General features: G+C 52.1%; 1 protein-coding gene across 1 annotated transcript in view; it reads left to right on the forward strand.

The window, feature by feature from the left end:
• The window catches only part of RSPO4 (R-spondin 4), a gene marked incomplete at both ends in the record, with an annotated part of 39440 nt that extends 21143 nt beyond the window's left edge, over positions 1–18297 (forward strand). The window contains 4 exons of the mRNA XM_082857815.1: positions 11008–11196; positions 11898–12038; positions 14645–14830; positions 18194–18297. Of these exons, the coding sequence (XP_082713941.1) occupies positions 11008–11196; positions 11898–12038; positions 14645–14830; positions 18194–18297 (620 nt within the window). The remainder of the gene's footprint in view (positions 1–11007; positions 11197–11897; positions 12039–14644; positions 14831–18193) is intronic.
• Between the last annotated feature and the right edge of the window lie 179 nt (positions 18298–18476).

The following is an 18476-nucleotide window of genomic DNA, read 5'->3' on the forward strand; positions in this document are numbered from 1 at the left end:
TTTTGGTTGGAGCATTTAATCCATTCATGTTTAAGGTAATTATCGATATGTATGTTCCTATGACCATTTTCTTAATTGTTTTGGGTTTGTTTTTGTAGGTCCTTTTCTTCTGTTGAGTTTCCCACTTAGAGAAGTTCCTTTAGCATTTGTGTAGAGCTGGTTTGGTGGTGCTGAATTCTCTTAGCTTTTGCTTGTCTGTAAAGCTTTTGATTTCTCCATCAAATCTGAATGAGATCCTTGCTGGGTAGAATAATCTTGGTTGTAGGTTCTTCCCTTTCATCACTTTAAGTATATCATGCCACTCTCTTCTGGCTTGTAGAGTCTCTGCTAAGAAATCAGCTGTTAACCTTATGGGAGTTCCCTTGTATGTTATTTGTCGTTTTTCCCTTGCTGCTTCCAATAATTTTTCTTTTTCTTTAATTTTTGCCAATTTGATTACTATGTGTCTCGGTGTGTTTCTCCTTGGGTTTATCCTGTATGGGACTCGCTGCGCTTCCTGGACTTGGGTGGCTATTTCCTTTCCCATGTTAGGGAAGTTTTCGACTATAATCTCTTCAAACATTTTCTCTGGTCCTTTCTCTCTCTCTTCTCCTTCTGGGACCCCTATAATGTGAATGTTGTTGCGTTTAATGTTGTCCCAGAGGTCTCTTAGGCTGTCTTCATTACTTTTCATTCTTTTTTCTTTATTCCTTTCTGCAGCAGTGAATTCCACCATTCTGTCTTCAGGTCACTTATCCGTTCTTCTGCCTCAGTTATTCTACTATTGATTCCTTCCAGTGTAGTTTTCATTTCAGTTATTGTATTGTTCATCTCTGTTTGTTCTTTAATTCTTCTAGGTCTCTGTTAAACATTTCTTGCATCTTCTCGATCTTTGCCTCCATTCTTTTTCCGAGGTCCTGGATCATCTTCACTATCATTATTCTGAATTCTTTTTCTGGAAGGTTGCCTATTTCCACTTCATTTAGTTGTTTTTCTGGGGCTTTATCTTGTTCCTTCATCTGGTACATAGCCCTCTGCCTCCTCATCTTGTCTGTCTTTCTGTGAATGTGGTTTTTGTTCCACAGGCTGCAGGATTGTAGTTCTTCTTGCTTCTGCTGTCTGCCAACAATTCTTTTTTTTAAGCAGCGGTGACTTTCTGAAGGTCTCTGGCAGCTGCTCTGGGCTGCTCAGGGCCCCCAGTGCTCCCATCAGGAACACAAGGGTGACCTCCCTTAATGAATAGCTAATGAAGGCAGATCATATCTTGTGGATCCAGGGTGGGTCGTTAAGGGTTAAGGAAGCAGATATTTGGGTTGATGCGGGGAGGTATTCCAGGCACAAGCAGCCCGCTCTGGACTGTCCACCCTCCCCCACCTAGCAGGAGGGCTGGGCAGCGGTAGCACAGCCAAGGCCTTCTCCATGCTTCAACCTCTAGGCACTAGAATCCTTTTGGTATGGGTCTCATCTGTCCGCACACACCTGCCACTGTCTCAGAGACACACACATGCTCAGGGCACACGAACCCAACCCCTCTTCTTCTTGCCATGCTGGGATTGGCAGGGACTGTCCTCAACTTGGGCCACTTGGGAAAATACCCCTCCTATGAGTGGTAAGAGGGGCCAAGTTGCCCCTTCCAAATATCAGCCCAACCTCTCATCCATCGTCACGCCAGCAGGGACAGGCATTGTGACACAGTAGAGTTTGGGGGCTCTGCCTAACTCTGTGACTTATAGTTGTTGGCCTTTGAGCCTTAGTTTGCTCCTCAGTAAAGTAAGAAGTAATAACAGCACCTGCCGTCTTGCTCCCGTTGCGGAGCACAGGCTCCGGACGCGCAGGCTCAGCGGCCATGGCTCACGGCATGTGGGATCTTCCCGGACCAAGGCACGAACCCATATCCCCTGCATCCGCAGGCAGACTCTCAACCACTGCGCCACCAGGGAAGCCCCGTCTTGCTTCTTAAAATGAGGTCTGGGGACCAGCACAATCAGCATCCCCCAGGAGCATCGTACAAAAGCAGAATCTCAGGCCCCAGCCCAGACCTTTAGCATCAAAATCTACACTTGAACCCAAGGTCCCTGGGCACTCTGTGTGCTCCTTAGAGTTTGGGACGCCTTGGCTGACCTCACAGAGTGGTTTCTGAAAATCACGCGAGTTCATACACATATGACCCCAGGCACACCAGTGTACACGTTAAACCAACAGCATATATCGAGGGATGGAGGTGTCTCTGCTTTTAATAAGCAGCCCCAAGTGATTCTGATGTGGATTTAAATCTCAGGATCACCACTGGCTGGGAAACAGCAGATGTGGGTATGAACCCTGACTCCACTTCCAGCCTCCATCTCCCCACCTCCCCAGCCCATGGAAGCCGATGTCTGAAAATGATTCTATGTGGATTTCAAGCAGGGGCTGGGGCAGGGCACTTCCCCACCTCCCCAGGCCTAGGTGGGTGGCAAGAGAATCACTTGTAGAGAGCTTAGAGGGGACCTGAAGGACGGGGAAATAGGCATGTCACCCCTGATTGAACACGCAGGTACTGATCTGCCCCACATCATGGAAATGAGGGGAGATGAGTACGGGATGAGGGGAAAATGAATGAGAGATGCAGAAGAGGCAGGGTCTGTCCTGCGAACACATGTACTGCCACTGTTTAGCTAATTTCCTGTCTCAGTCAAGGTCAAATGGACATTGAAGGAGGCAGTAGCCTTAGCACAGCACTGGGAACCTAGCAAGGCCTTAGCAAGGGGACCTGTTATTCTGTGTGGAGGATTAAAGGAGGTGCTGGGATACACTGGCAGCTGGGAGGCCGTGTGGCCTCGAGATGAAGCCTTCAGGTTCTGCAGCCACACTGCCTGGGTCCTCTTACTAAGTGACCTCAGGCAAGCAGCAGCCCTGCCCTGGGCCTCAGTTTCCTCCTCTCTGAAATAGATATAATAAGTATACCTAAATTAATTTTGCAGCATCTCTATATGGAATGGTAAGCAGCTATAAAAAAGCATGAGTCAGTGATGTGCAACACTCGCCAGGATAATTTAAGTGAGCAAAGCATGGTGCTAAAGAGTCTGTGGAGTGTGCTGTGGTTTACCCCTGCCCTCCTGGAGCTCACCTTTCAGTGGTGGGAAAGAGACACCAAAAATTCAAACAAACACATCCCATATCAGGTGCGGATAAATGCCAAAGAAAAACAAAGCAGGGTGAGACAAGGATGCAGGGATGGGTCCTACTTCAGGCGAGGTGGTCAGGGAGGTCTCACAGAGGAGGGGACATTCCAGCAGAGACCTGAAGTGGAGTAAGCCCTGAGGATGTATGTGGGGAGGGCATTCCAGGCAGAGAGAGCGGCAAGTGCAAAGGCCCTGAGGAGGGAGTGGTCTTGGCATGTTTGAGGAACGGCAAGGATGAGGCCAGCGTGACTGGAGCAGGGCAAGCGATGATTGGGAGGGAGGGGGGAAAACGTGTTGGTGCAGACCAATTTCTGATAGATTCCATGTGGGACAGGAAGGAAAGAAAAGAGGCAGGGTGACTCCAAGATTTCTGACCATGAGTGGAGTAGCCATTCACCCAGATGGACAGGAGAGGCAGGTTTGCGGGGAAGGAGGGGAAAGGATTACAAGTTTCCATTTGGATGTGTGCCTATTGTTACTATATGCTGAGGGTCCTACGCATTAAGCCCTTGGTGTCATGCACAGACATCGTAGCAGGGATTCACTGTCTGCTCCTTGCCCGAGCTCCCTCCCTGCCACCAACTTATATACTGTCATGTACTCACCTCTCTTAAAAACCTTTCTTTCTCCCACACAGACTAGCCCTGCTCTCGTCCCCACATCTGCCTCTCCAGAAAACCATCCCTGATGACTGCAGTCTGTGCCCAGCCCCTGGCTCTGAGCTCTGCTGGGCAGACATCATCATCTTACTTTGCAATGTATGAGCCTAGTTCTCCCAACTAGACTGCAGCCTCCCTGAGAAGAGTTTTTGAGAACTTTTATTAAGCCATCATTCATTCATTCATTCATTCATGCATTATTCTTTCTTTTAAGAAATAGTGGGCACCTACAATGTGCAAGACTGTGGAAATTTGAAGGAGAATGAGCCAGGCTGGGCCCCAGCCCTCAAGTGAGCACCTCGGGGTGCCTCTCATGTATCTCCCATGAAGCAAGTAATAAAATAATGCTCATTCATCAGCCATGAGCTGTGCTAAGTACTTTGCATGGATGAGCTCACAAGTGCCTGGGAGGTGATTGCTACTACCATTGTCCCCATTTTGCAGAAGAGGAGACTGAGGTTTAGAATAGTGAAGCCACTTCCCTAAGATCACCCAGCCAGAAAATGGTGTTTTGTCATGCTGCCAAGCTGAGATCATCTCAATGTCCCCACACCTGCAGGAGTCTCCAAACCTGGAGTCATCTCTAGCGCCCGTGCCTTGCTGAGGATGGTGCAATCTGCCCCCGAGGCAGGAATGTGCCTGGGGCCCTCTGAGCCAGCCTCCAGTGGCAGTGACTGCCTCCCATATGTGGCGGTCTGAGCGGGCGGACGGGAGCCCAGATGTTGTTTATTTCCTCTGGTTATCGGCGACATGCATCCCACACTGCCAGGCAGGGATCCGAGAAGGCACTGCCCATCACTCTCTGCGTGGGGCCCCCCTACATGGTTCTGGATCCTTCTCAAGGACATAGCAGGGCCCAGGGCAGGGCCTGGCCCTCCTCAGGTTGCACTGCCTTGGGGCAGGGAGCAGCGGTCTCTTTTTCTTCTTCCCCATCTTCCTCACCCACAGGGAGTCCTTCGGGACAGCTGTGTCAAATCCTTTAGTCCACCATGACACACAATGTTCTCATGCAAAACACACTTCCCTGGGCACATCCCAATTATGAAGAAACTCTACCCAAAAAATGTTGACATCAAATTAAAAGTTCTGCACTGATTGCCAAAGCAAGTCCAAGATCACAAACACCAATGGAGGTGTGGCAGGTGGCGACAGTAACATTACTGAGACCCTCATTAAGTGTCCAGCCTGCTCAGCTCCTCAAGGTTCTGTAAGGTTGGCCAGTGTGATTTCTATTTTACAGATGGGAAAACTGAAGCACAGAGAGATTAAGGCACTAGTTCAGGGTCACATGGGCAAGGATAAAGGGTAGAGCTGGGATTTGAACTCGAGCAGTCTGGCTCTTAACCCAACTCCACTTTAAAGTGGGAACCTGTTAGCAGTGCAGATTCTCAGCCTCCCCCCCGCCCAACCCCAGACTTACTGGGTCAGCAACTCTAGGGGAAGGCCAGCAATCTGTGTTTTTAACAAGCCCTCTAGGTGAATTTGACGCGTGCCCAAGTTTGGGGCCCCCTGCTCTACGTTGCCTTCTAATGTGAACGAATGAAGCAGGTACAAGACAAACAGCAGCTCGAGGGGGAAAACACACGGCAGCTGACCTTTGCCCTCAGTGTCAGGGGTAACAGTGGGGGGGGGGGTACTGACAAACTGGAGAGCACATGCCCCATCTATGGAACTCCAACCAAATGTTGCCCTGCAGGAATGCAGGCCCAGTGTTAGCAGGTATTCATACCTTTTCCAGAGAAGTCCAAATTCCAGCTTCTTATGTGAAATCTGATTTTTTTAAATGTTGGCAAAATTTTTTTTTTTTTTGGTTTTTTTTAAGTGTGTGGCTGGAGTTCTTGGCTTTTGGGTATTGAGGATTTTTCATTGACAGACGCACTGTGGGCTGCTGAGGAGATGAGCCTGTCTGGGGAAAACAGGTAACTTTCAGGGTCCAAGATGTCTCCCTGTGCCTTTTGACCCCCTCAAGGAAAGCACTGCAGAGTGAAGGTGGGTGGGAGGCATGATAATGCAGAGATGGCCCTGAATCCACTCAAATCCCTAAATGAAAAAATATAGAGCTCACTTGCAAACACTGAACCATTGACTCCTATCAGAACAAGGGGCTTGGAGGGCTTCCCTGGTGGCGCAGTGGTTGAGAGTCCACCTGCTGATGCAGGGGTCACGGGTTCTTGCCCTGGTCCGGGAAGATCCCACATGCCGTGGAGCAGCTGGGCCCGTGAGCCGTGGCCGCTGAGCCTGCGCGTCCGGAGCCTGTGCTCCACAACGGGAGAGGCCACGACAGTGAGAGGCCCGCGTACCACAAAACAAACAAAAGCAACAAGGGGCTTGGGCTCATTCTCAGGATGTGGATGACTCTGAGGTTAGGAACCCTTGTTTCAAAGAGCACAGGTCATTCCCTGATCCCAACAGAAAGAAAAACCTGCCCTTCACCCAAGACCAAATCTGCCTCCTCTGTCTCTTCCCTGAGCCCTTCACCATCCTGAGGATGAAAGACCATCTCCCTGGAGATGGTGGTTGGTGGCTGTCCTCCACCAATGCCTCTGGCCTCCATTTTCTCACCAGTGAAAGGGGAGGAGGGTCCAAATGTGGGCTGACAATCCCACCATGTATCGTGTCAGTGAGGGAACAGGAGAGGAATTGATATTTATGGAGAAGGACCTACGACATGCCAGGTACTTGCTGCTTGCACACACCTCATAACAAAATGTGTGGGAGTAGGGGTTGTTGCCACAGTTTTTCAGGTGGAGAAACTGAGGCCCACATTGATGAAGGTACTTATCCAAGGTCAGTCAGTGGGTGGTGGAGCCAGGATTTGAACCTGGGCATCTGGACCATAATACATGTCCTTAGGTATTTGAGGGCAGAAAACAATATAATAACAAGATATCCAATTTATCAGAAGTCTGCTGCCAGGCCTTAAGCTAAGAGTTTTCCATGTACCATCTCCTTTCATCACAACAGCACTGCAAGTTAAGCATTATCCCTCCTTTTACAGCTAGAATAACTGAGGCCCAGAGAGTTAAAAGTACTTTGCCCGTGATCACACAGCTGCTGCCACATTTCATAACCATCGAGCCCCCAGCACTGGACCTCACAGAAAGCAGGGGCTCAGTAACTGTTGAATGAATGGATGGATGGATCACTCAGCCTTGGGCTAATGCACGTACAGAGTTGTTATAAGCCTGCATCCCTCTGTAAACTGCCAACCCCACTGTCATTCTCCATAACATGGACGTCCAAGTCTCAGCTTGTCCCCTGGGTGCTTGGGGAAGGACAGTAGGACTCAGATGTCATTCCAAGCCCCTCCAGCTGCTGGAGCAGCACAAGGCCATCCTTTTTGGTACAACTGACACTTTGACCAGGGGAGGATGGTCTTGATTATGGGAGATACTGATTAAGGGAAATCACAGGGGGTGCCTTCCCCTCTGATGCCCCAAGAAAGCTCGGGGAACTTGCAAATCAGAGCTCAAATACTTCATTTAGAAACGTGTATCAGAGCTGCTAGAGGGCAGCAAAGAAGGCCAGCATGCAGTTGAGGTGTAGAAGGAGCCAGGGGTTTTCAAACTGTGCTCCCTACAATCCCAGGGTCCCTTGGCGTGCCATGGTCAGGCTGGGCGGGCAGTGCTTCAGGTCCCTTGGCCTTGAAGCAGAACTGCTCCACCATGATCTGTTGGGCTCCACCTATCTGGTGAGATACATCTTTTTTTTTTTTTTTTTTTTTTTGCGGTACGCGGGCCTCTCACTGTTGTGGCCTCTCCCGTTGCGGAGCACAGGCTCCGGACGCGCAGGCTCAGGGGCCATGGCTCATGGGCCCAGCCGCTCCGCGGCATGCGGGATCTTCCCGGACCGGGGCACGAACCCGTGTCCCCTGCATCGGCAGGCGGACTCTCAACCACTGCGCCACCAGGGAAGCCCGAGATACATCATTTTGATTGCAATTTGACAGGAGGAGAGCTAGCTCAAGTGAACTACTGACTTTCTTTGGAGCTATGGGGTGAGCCAAGCCTTGGGGGACTGGAACCTGGGCTTGGAAGATGGTCAGAAACTCTGTCTGACCATCTACGGCCCATGAAGTTTCTGGTTGCTTTTTTTTCTCTCCCTGCATCTGATTTATTTTTTCTCTCTCTCTCTCTGCTTCTGTGTGGTCAGGAGTGTTTGGCTGCACGTGACAGAAAACCCTACTCAAAATGGCTTTAGAAAAGAAGAGACTTTATGGACCCTCCTAGGGGTGGATCCGGGTGCACAGACAATCTCTTGTGTGGCCTCCATTCTCGGGACACTCACCCCTCATGCGTTGCCCACCAGCTCTGGTCTACATCTTCTCAAATCCAAACAGAGTGCAAACACACACACACACACACACACACACACACACACACACACACACACGCAATCCTAAGACTAGCTCTAGTTGAAACATGTGCCTGTGTCTGAACCAATCACTGCAGTCAAGGGGACCTGGTTCTCTGGTTGCCGAATCCCAGGTTAAATGCATCTGGACAGAGATGGTTCCACACGAACCTGAAAGTCAAAGATGGGGCCTCTGTGAGCAAAGAAAGGTGCCACAGATGCCAGTGCTCACCAAAGCTTCTCGCACAGGCCACCTTGCCCTCCTACAAACGTCCTTAGGTCAAGAGGCCATCCTAGACCATTGTCTGTTGGCCCACAGTCAAAATTCTCAAGAGAGATGGTCTAATTGTCCCAGCCTGGATGAACTGTCAGGCCCTGGTACAGCCTGTCCACCACTGGCCAGGGGACAGGGTCATGCAGTACAAGAATATTTGCCACGTCTCGTTCTCAGGGAAAGGAGATTGTGAGCAGGGAAGACACTTCCACAGTGCCAATTACATCTATTTTGGTCTTGTTTAAATGCACATTCCTGGGCCTATATACTTTACAACCTCCCTGGGGATTCTTATGCACAGTCAGGTTTAAGAAGCATCAAGTTTGGCTCTTTCTAAAGCAGCATTGTACAAGCTCTAGTTGTCGTCACTTATTATTCATAAAAATTAGCATTCAGGTCTCTATACCCGTGACCTTGGGGAAGTGGGAGGAACAGTACTGCTCTTTCTAGTGTGTTAGAGATATGATGACAAGCCTGAGTGAGGCCATCAGAATCAAAAAGTCAGAGGTGCCACTACAACATAGAGGCACTAGAGGGCAACCTACCAACTGCCGGGATCAAGGATGCAGCAGGAGGCAGAGACAACTCTCTACAAAACCCCGGTGATGAATGATGCTAAGTTGAGACTCATCACCTGTGCGTGTGCGTGTGCGCGCGCGCGCGCACACACACACACACCCCGCACCCTCTGAGGTCAGGGGAGGGTCCTTGTTGGGTTCTTTTTTCTGCAGCATGTTGAAATATCACTCTACAAATAGTGCTGTAGCTCTAATTGGAATTTCTTTGCTGTTTGGCTACCTGACCTTGGGGAAGCCTGCACCTCCTCTGGCTTCAGCATCCCCAGTGATGTGGCATGGGTTGTGCTGAGTGACCCCTAAGCTCTTCCAAGAGACAGTGGTTAGTAAGAGTTTTGCTTTGTCACCATCTGCGTTGCTATTACAGTCGCTTCTGTGGGCTTCAGCCCTACTACCAGGCATATCTGATTGGTCAGGTTTTTGGTCAATGCCCACTCACTGTCGACTTGAAGGGCCAGGCCTCTATGGATTCTGTTTCTGGGGGCAGGCACCAGGATTTGCCCTTCTCCAGGGCCTCTCACAACAGGGAATTCCTCTGAAAGGAAGATGGGGCACCAATAGGAAGGGGGTGGGGGTGAGGCTGGAGAGTCAAGAATGTCCCCTGCTAGGTGGCCATGGGCTCGGGTGGGCCAAAGTGTATAAGTAGTTTATTAAACAGGCTGACCTTGATGGAGTATTAACATACGTGAAACAGCTTCATGTTTCCCTAATTGCTGTGTCTAAGAAGCTGCCTGGTCCTCTTCTGTCCCTTAATGACACCTGGTCACTTTCTGACTCTCCCCAAATACCATCTTCCCCCGATGGTCTGCCCTGCTGCCCCTTGCTGGGGCACCCGCCAGCAACCAGCCTTCTTGGGGAGGCAGCAGCAGCGGCACTTGAGCCTGGCTACTCCTAGGGGGCCCTCGCTGCTGAGAACCCCCTTGCTTGCCGTGAAGGATGTGCAGGTTCTTCTGCTGCCTCCCCCTCCCAACTTGGCCCTTCTCTCTCCTGGTCTCTTTTCTCTGCTCAAAGAGATGTTGGACGGGGCAGACCTGCAGGGCTGCCACACAGGTTCATGTCCAACCAAGGCATGAGGTGCTGGTCACCCCTTTTTGCAGGCATCCGTCTCTGTGAGGGGTACCCTTGCCTCTCCTCCCTCTTGGTTTGGGAGTTGGGAACAGCGGCAAAGCCACAGCGCTCCCCCTTCCCCAGGCTGACAGCTCCTAAGTCCCCTGAGTCCCCCTCTCTAGGGGGTCAGCTTGATCAGGTGGTGGTCAGACAGCAGAGACTCCCTATAAGCCTTGGAGAAGCTCTCTTTCCAGGGTATTTTCCACCTCTTTCTTCGCAGTTTTGAGCCCTGGTTGCCAATTCTGGAACAACAAAAAGTTCCTTTCCTCCACTTGCTATACTTGATGATTTGGGGAGCCTTTGATAATGGTGGCAGTGAGGAATGGGGGGCAGCAGGAGGGTGAGGGGCTCCTCCACAGGCATGTGCACCCCACACCCAGTCAAACATACACACTATGTTAGTGAAGATCAAGTTTGTCTGTGAGTGACAGAGGACTCCAAATAACGGTGGTATGAACAAAATAGATACTGATTTTTCTCTCATGTAACAGTCTGCACAGGCAGAAGAGGGCTGATGCAGCACTTCTACCTTCCTCGAGGACCCAGGATCTTTTTATCTTATTCCTCCAGTATCCTTAACACATGGTCTCTGTCTCATGATCCAAAATAGATGCTCATGCTCCAGCCATCATGTTCACATTCCACCCAACAGGAAGGATGAGGGGATGACAAAGGGTATGCCCCTGCCCTTTAAGCTCTCTAGAAGTTGCACACACTGCTTTACCTTACAACACACTAGATTTTGGTCGCCAACCACATCTAGTTGCATGGGAAATGTAGTCATCTGGGTGGCCACGTGCTCAATTGCTATACCAGTGAGACAGTCTGAGCTGCTCACGCATATGGTTTGACTATCTCTCTCTTCCTTTCCCCACCCTCCACCCTGGTCTGGCTGGCAGTGGGCACTGGTCTGGGGGGCAACTGCACAGGCTGTGTCATCTGCTCAGAGGAGAATGGCTGCTCCACCTGCCAGCAGAGGCTCTTCCTGTTCATCCGCCGGGAAGGTATCCGCCAGTACGGCAAGTGTGTGCATGACTGTCCCCCCGGCTACTTCGGCGTCCGCGGTCAGGAGGTCAACAGGTGCAGAAGTACGTGGCCCCTCGCTTGTCCTGTGCTAGCACTGTCCTCCTGAGCATGCCTGGCCCACATCCTGCCTCCAGCCCAACGCAGCCCCCGGGGAAGTACTATACGCCTGAGCCCAGACTCTGAGATACTTGCTGGCTTTCAAGCTGGCTGTGAAGCCCTTAGCAAGTCAGTGCCCTCTCTGGGCTCAACACGAATGAGACAGGGGACCTTCACTTCTGCCCTAGTTTGGCTTTGTGGCCTTTGGCAGGCTACTCACTCTCTCTGGGCCTAGCTCAATGGGAAAAGGAGCCCTAACTCCTAACTCTAATTTTCACTGTGACCTGGACAAATCATGACCATCTCTGAGATTTGATGGAAATGGAGTAGGGAGTCCTCACTCCCAGTCCAGATTTACTGTGTGACTTTAGGCAACTTACTTGCCCTCTCTGAGCCTCAGCTAAAATGAGAAAGGAAATCAAAATAACCATGTTACCTTGGACATGTCACCTGCCCCCACTGAGCCTCAATTCAAATGAGAACAAGAGTTCTTGAATGAGGCTCAGTTTGACCCTGGACAAGTCTGGGCTTCAAAGGACACACTGAATCCAGACCCCAGTGCTACAGAGCTTGGGCTACTCAGAGGCCCTCCCCAGTCCCAGGCAGTCCCAGAGGGTCCCCTCCCTGGGCAGCCACCCTCACCAAGGGTGGCCCTGCTGTATTACAGAATGTGGGTCCACATGTGAGAGCTGCTTCAGCCAGGACTTCTGCATCCAGTGCAAGAGGCGGTTTTACCTGTACAAGGGAAAGTGTCTGCCCACCTGCCCGCCGGGCACCGCGGCCCAGCAGAGCACACGGGAGTGCCAGGGTGAGTGGGGGCATCCCCACCCTGCCCTGTCCCCTCCCTCCCTGGAGCAGGGGCTGGTGAGGGGTGTCAGGAGACCTGGAAGAAATCATAGGAGAATGTCACGTGGTGATGGGAAGCCCAACACCGTGTCAGGTACACATAAGAACCCTTCAATACACTAGACCCATCATAAGCACCATTATGATTACTATTACTACCAACATCTACATCAGTATTATTGCCAAGAGAGGCCACAGAGCACAGAAGAAGAGCATTGATTTTGGAATAAGGCCTGGCTTCAAATGCTAGCTCTAAAATTCACCATCAGTGACCTTGAGCAAGCCAGTTAAGCTCTCTGTCCCTCAGTTTCTCCAAACGTTAAAAAAATTACAGTAGGACATAGAACCTACTTCATGGGGGGGGGTTGTCGTAAGGGGTAAATGAATACAATTTAAAGTACTTAATACAGTAACTAACACAGCAAATGCTCAATGCATGTCATTATTATTACACATCATATGAGCTGTCATTACTGTTCTGTTTTCCCATCACTCCTTTTCAGACTCCTGTGTGAGCCCCTCCTCTGTGATCTGTCCTTACACAAGGGTATTCTCCAGTGTTCTCACCTAAATCACATATCTCTGCCTATACATTCTCTCTGGGCACGTGTTCACGGTCATTCCAAAAGCTGATGGCTCCTAACTCACTGTCCTCAACTGCATTTCTCCATGGGCAGCAGACTCACATCCTCACCTGCCCTATGGATGCCTCCTTCCCTCCCTCCCCATCCCCAGCCTGGGGCTTCCTCTGGGCTTCCTCCATCAATAACCAGCTCCGGGCATCACTGTGGGCTCTTCTCTCTCCTCCTACATCCAATCCAATCTCGTTCTTTCACTCAGGAAATATTTACTAGAGCATCTTCTATGCTCCAGGCACTTTCAAAGTTGCTGGGGACACATCAGTGAACAAAACAGACAAAGCTTCTGCCCTTATAGACGTGACATTTTAGTGGGGAGACGGAAGACACACAAAAATACATACAGATGTTAGGTGGTAAAAAGAACTCTGGGGGAAATGAAGCAGAATAAAGCTCCCCAACCTGCCGCACCCCTCCTTCCCCCTTTTCCCCACCCCATCCCCACACATCCCTTTCTCCCCACCCTCTGCCCATTGCTGGGACCTTGGCCACAGCCTCTTGCCTACCTGCCTGCCTCTGGTCTCACTGCCTCTAGCCCAGCTGGCTCATTTCAGAAGCAAGAGTGATTATTTCAAAATGACAATCTGATCAGGCTTCTCTTCTGCTCAAGGCCCTTCAGTGGCTCCCATTGTCCTCAGGTAGAGCCCCCAGGCTATAGGCAGCCTGGTCCCCATCTGCCACCTCTCCACCCCTATCATTTTTTTCCTTCCCCATTTGAGTCCGTGCTCCAACTTCCCCATGAGGGCAGAGTCATCCTGGGGATTTTGCTAGGGTTATTCCTTTCACCTGGAGCACTTCTCCTTCCTGCCCCTCCCTGAGCCTGGCTGACCTCCCCAGCCCTACTTCAAGACACAGATCAGGAGTCTCCTCCTCCAGGAAGCCTTCCAGGTCACCCAGGCTGGGACCCTCTGGTCTCCCACAGCTGCCTGTTTTTCCCCATCACTGTCAGAGCACCCTGCCTTCCAGCCTGACTGCTCTAGACAGTGAACTCTGAGAGGAAGACCCAAGACCAGAAGACAGACCGGCAGGGTCTGTCTTGTTCCTGCTGCACCTCGGCACCCAGCACGGCAGGTGGCACACAGTAGGTGCTCAGTTTTTGCTTCCCAAATGAATGCATCTGTGAAGGACCATCATTCAAAGGTCTGGAGAGCTGGTTTCTGGGCCCAACTGGATCTTAAACACTTGCAGTTCTGTTTTGTGAGCTCCTTCTCTGTTCCCTTAGCAAGCCCCTCACCTGCTCTAGACCTCAGTGTCCTAATCTGAAAAATGGGGTATTAATAGCTGCCCGATTCTCTGCCTACCTTTCAGGAACTCTTAAAAGAATCAAATGTGAAAGAATACTATATATGTTCATATATTTTGAAAATGTCTCCCTACTAAGACCTTTCATGTCCGTGACTTCATTTTTCCTCACAACAGCCCAGTGTAGCTCCCACCTCCTACAGCTGATCAAAGGCACACGATCAAGTTCAAAATCCAGGTCCTGGCCCCGAGGGCCTCCCAGCTGACCTTGAACCTTCACTCCACCCCCACTGTAGCTTCCTTGTCCCTGACACAGGGTGGCCAGTCCCCCAGGCTGTACACAGCTGCCCCGCATGCACTTCCTTCCATCACCACCTGGTGGAGATGTCCCCTCTCCCTTTAGCTCCTTTGTCACCTCCTCAGGGAAGCCTTCCCCTTTAAAGCCACACAACGGGTCCCTCAGGCTTCTGGGCCGCAGCAGCCTGTGCTTGCTCTAGTACAGCTCTCAGCCCAGGCTCTTACAAATAGCTGTTTAAACGTCCCCCTCTGCTGCTTGTAATAGCCTGTGACCCCTTTGCATGAGGAGATGGTGTCTTCAGGGAACTGAACCGCTCAGACCCTGCCCTTGAGCTGAGGAACACTCACTGCCGGCTGACCCCATCTGTCTGTCTGTCTCTCCACCTCACAGAGGAGTGTGAGCTGGGCCCCTGGGGCCGCTGGAGCCCCTGCACACACAACGGGAAGACCTGCGGCTCAGCCTGGGGCCTGGAGACCCGCGTGCGGGAGGCCGGCCGGGCCGGGCGGGAGGAGGCAGCCACCTGCCAGGTGCTATCTGAGTCAAGGCAATGTCCCATTCGGAGGCCCTGCCTAGGAGGTGAGCACCAGGCCGGGCACGGGGGGCAGCAGCAGGCAGGGCCCAGGGTGGCTCTGAGTGGCCTTGGGACACAGCCCCCACAACGAGTCCCTGTAAGGCTGCCTGAAAGCCCCCCACTAGCCACACCTTTCTGTGTCTTGAGCATTGCCCCCTCTGGTGTCCTCCTACTGGGGTCAGTCCCAGACCCCTTGGGAAGATCAAGCTTGCCCTTTCCAGCGGGAGTTTGCGACCCTTTCAGACTGACACCTCCTGTCAAAGGACTTGGGACGCCCTCTTTACACTCTGAAACAAAGTCATGGATAATGTGACCCACTGGCACTGGTCATTTTTTAAAAGATTCAGTATAGTGCTTAACTATAAAAGAGAAATAAAAGAAATTTCATTATGGCAGCGCTTGGGCCCAAGGCACCAGAGAGTACTGACCAAAGTCAAATCACAGTGAAAGTGGTAGCCGTCCACGGTCAGGGCCTCATGCACAGCTGTGTTGCCATCAGAGATGCAAATTCCCAAATGGCGACCAGCTCTTAGTAAAGTCCAACAAAACTGTCTGACTTCTCGATTGACACCACGCTGGCAGCCCTAGAATATTCAGTAACGGACAAGTGTTCCCAAACACTTGGCATTCACACAGGAGACAGAGTTCAACTCTGAGCTCCCTACGTGAGGCTGGAGCAGCCGTTAGAGAACTGGCTGGGATGGGGTCTTCTTCCTGGGGGACTGTCCCACGCAGCACCCCCCCATCCCTTCCACTGAATGGCCCAGGGAACCCCTTCATTGTAACAACCGAGATCACCACGGAGTTCCAGAATACCCCCACTGGCTATGAAGAACCACTGATTTAAATAGAAGAGAGGCCGCAGAGTGTGTGGGTAAGATGTAAACAGTGAGTAGTAATAATGTGGCATTAGCTAATGTTAACTGTGCACCTACCATGCACAGGGCACTGTGATAATTCTCTACATTCATTAAGTCATTTAATCTGCACAATGACACTATGAGGTGGGTATTGTTATTCTAGTTTTACCGATGAGGAGATTAAGGCCCAGAGAGGTTGAGCCACTTGCTCAAGGGTCACACAGCTAGGGAAGGGTGGACCTGGAATTCAAACATAGGTCTGTGTGCAAAGAAGAATCTACAGCCACGGTAAGGATGAGGGCCCTGGAGCTAGGTGACCTGGGGCTCACTGGGTCGGGGTGGAGTCAGGACTTAAACCCAGGGGCACCCCTGGTTTCAGAAGGGCTTGTGGTGTCTGGGTTGGGAGTGCAGGTAACAGAGATGGAGGCGCCTCAGGGCCATAGTGGGCAGCTGGGGACAGAGGATGAGTTTGAGATGGGACCAGAGAAACTAAGAGACCCCAGACCTGAGGAAGCACCCACACAGACGGACAGGTGTCTGTAGCACTATGGCCACATCTCTCATGGCATCTGAGAGCTAGTGGCTGATTGGCTGTGGAGGGATTGAGAGAGGAAAGCTGTCCCCCCAGGTAATAACAATAAGAATAATAACAACAATAGCAACAGCAGCGAATATCCGGAAGCGCTGACCACATGCCGGGCACTGTGCTAAGTGCTTTGTAAATATGATGCCTTTGGTCCTCACAACAGCCCTGCTGTGGGCTCCCTGCGGCATCTGCTCAAACGTCCCTCCTCAGAGAGCCTTCCATGAGCTTCCCCCAACCAAGAGTCACTTTCCATCATATCACGTCACAAGCTCTTAAATCTTCCTGAAATGATCGTGCACCTTCTTTGCATGTTTAATGTCTGTCTTCCTCGATAGAGTGGGACCTCCAGTGAAAGCAAGCTCTTTGCTTTATTTCCAGCCCCCTCTAGCACCTAGAACAGGGCCTGGCACATAGTAGGTGCTCAGTCAACACTTGTGGATGGCAGGTGTGGGTGGGTAGGCAGGCCTAGGGAAGAGGTGGGGACCCAAAGCCTCTCACCCCATTTCCCACCTTCACAGCTGGCAAGGGCCCCTCAGGCAGCCCCCCACCCCATCCCCCAGATGCTGTCCTCCCCTGAGGGCTGACACAGTCAGCGGGAGCTTAGAGGGGCACCTGGCTTCAGCGCCCCTGAAGGGCCCAGGAGTGGGTGTAGGGGGCCACAGAAGCGGGCAGCCAGGTCTCAGGGGATGACCCTGAGAAGGGAGGAGCCCTGACTCCAGAGGAGGCGGGCACACAGCTGATACTCAGGTAATAAAATTGCCCTCCCCTTGTCACTCCCAGCTCTCTAACTGCCTGACCCTGTGACCTTGGGAAGTGGTTCCCTGAGCCTCGGTTCCTTCATGTTTAAGGGGGCACACAGCTCCTGTGGGAGAAGAGTATGGGGCCAACGATGGGTGAAAACGGCCTGGATGTGGAGACACTTTAAAAACAGAAATTTAGGGCTGGACCTGCTCCCAGCCATGCCTCAGTCTTCTCACCTGTTGATAATAATAATGACAAAAAACAATGGGAAGAGCATTCCAGGCGGAGGGCAAAGCCAGTGCAAAGGTGTGGAGGTGGCATGAACCTGCCAGTGGCCAGGACGGTGTGAGCAAGGGGGCTGGGGCGGGTGCGGGGAGGCCACGGAGACAACATGGTCTTTTCCTCCAAGTGAGTGAGGAGTCACTTGAAAGTGATGCCCAGAACTCCAGCCCAGGCTGTGCCACTGAGTTAAGTGAGGCCCCACCTGGGCCTCAGTCACCTCACCTGAGAAATGGGACTTGATAAGATGTTTGTGTTAGAAACTCACCCCAGCTCCACGGGGCATGGGGAGTGGGGCACAATGGGGTCAGGATCCCGAGGCAGGTCTGGGGTTTGCATCCACTCCCCACGGTGGGAAGTGGGTGAGGCACAGACCCCGGTGACGGCGTCAGATGGGGCAGTGGGCCTGCGCCTGCTTCCCAGCTGTCGTGAGGGTGACATACTCAGTGGGAGCATCAGCTAAGTGCTGACGTTACTGTTGTCGTTTTGAGGGCAGAGCTGGGCCCAAGCTGAGTGGGAAGGTTGGTGCCGGGACCCAGGTGAAAGGTGCTGAGTCTCCAGCGAAGAGCCCTGTACACCTCACAGTGAGTGCACGTGGGAGTCATGGGCGCCCCCTCGAGGCCACCCTAAGTCCCAACTGGGTCCCAACAGTGGGCCTCCAGGCCTGGCGGGGCAGATGCCCAGCATGGGTGGTGCTCAGCAGGTCAGCGCCCTCCCCACCCCCCGCCGAGGAACTGAGGGGAGTGTCCGGTTTGGGGTAAGTGTTGCTGCCGTCCCAACTCCAAAAAGGAGTGATTCTCAGGTCAGCACCCCCATGTCATTCCGAGCCTGCTGCGGGGAGTGGGGGGCACCCTCGTCTGTCAGGATGGCCTCAGCAACAACGCCCCGCGCTCTCGTTGCAGAAAGTAACCCCAACCAGAAGAAGAGCGGGAAAGATCGGCGCCCGCGCAAGGACCGGAAGCTGGACGGCAGGGGGGAAGGGAGGCCCCGCCCAGCGCCCGCCTAGGCACGCCCCCCGCAGCCAGGCCGCCGGCAGCTCCACGCTTTCTCGCGCGCGCTCCTCGCTGTCTTGCCGCTGCTTTCTCTTCCTTCTCTCTTATCTGTCTCACCCACCTCGCCTCTCTTTTTTCTCTTTTATTTCCTGCATTTCTAACCCTTCTGTTTTCCCCTTCTCCCTCCCCTCCT

Source organism: Leucopleurus acutus (genome assembly GCF_964270905.1).
Source record: "Leucopleurus acutus genome assembly, chromosome: 16".
Classification (NCBI taxonomy): Eukaryota; Metazoa; Chordata; class Mammalia; order Artiodactyla; family Delphinidae; genus Leucopleurus; species Leucopleurus acutus.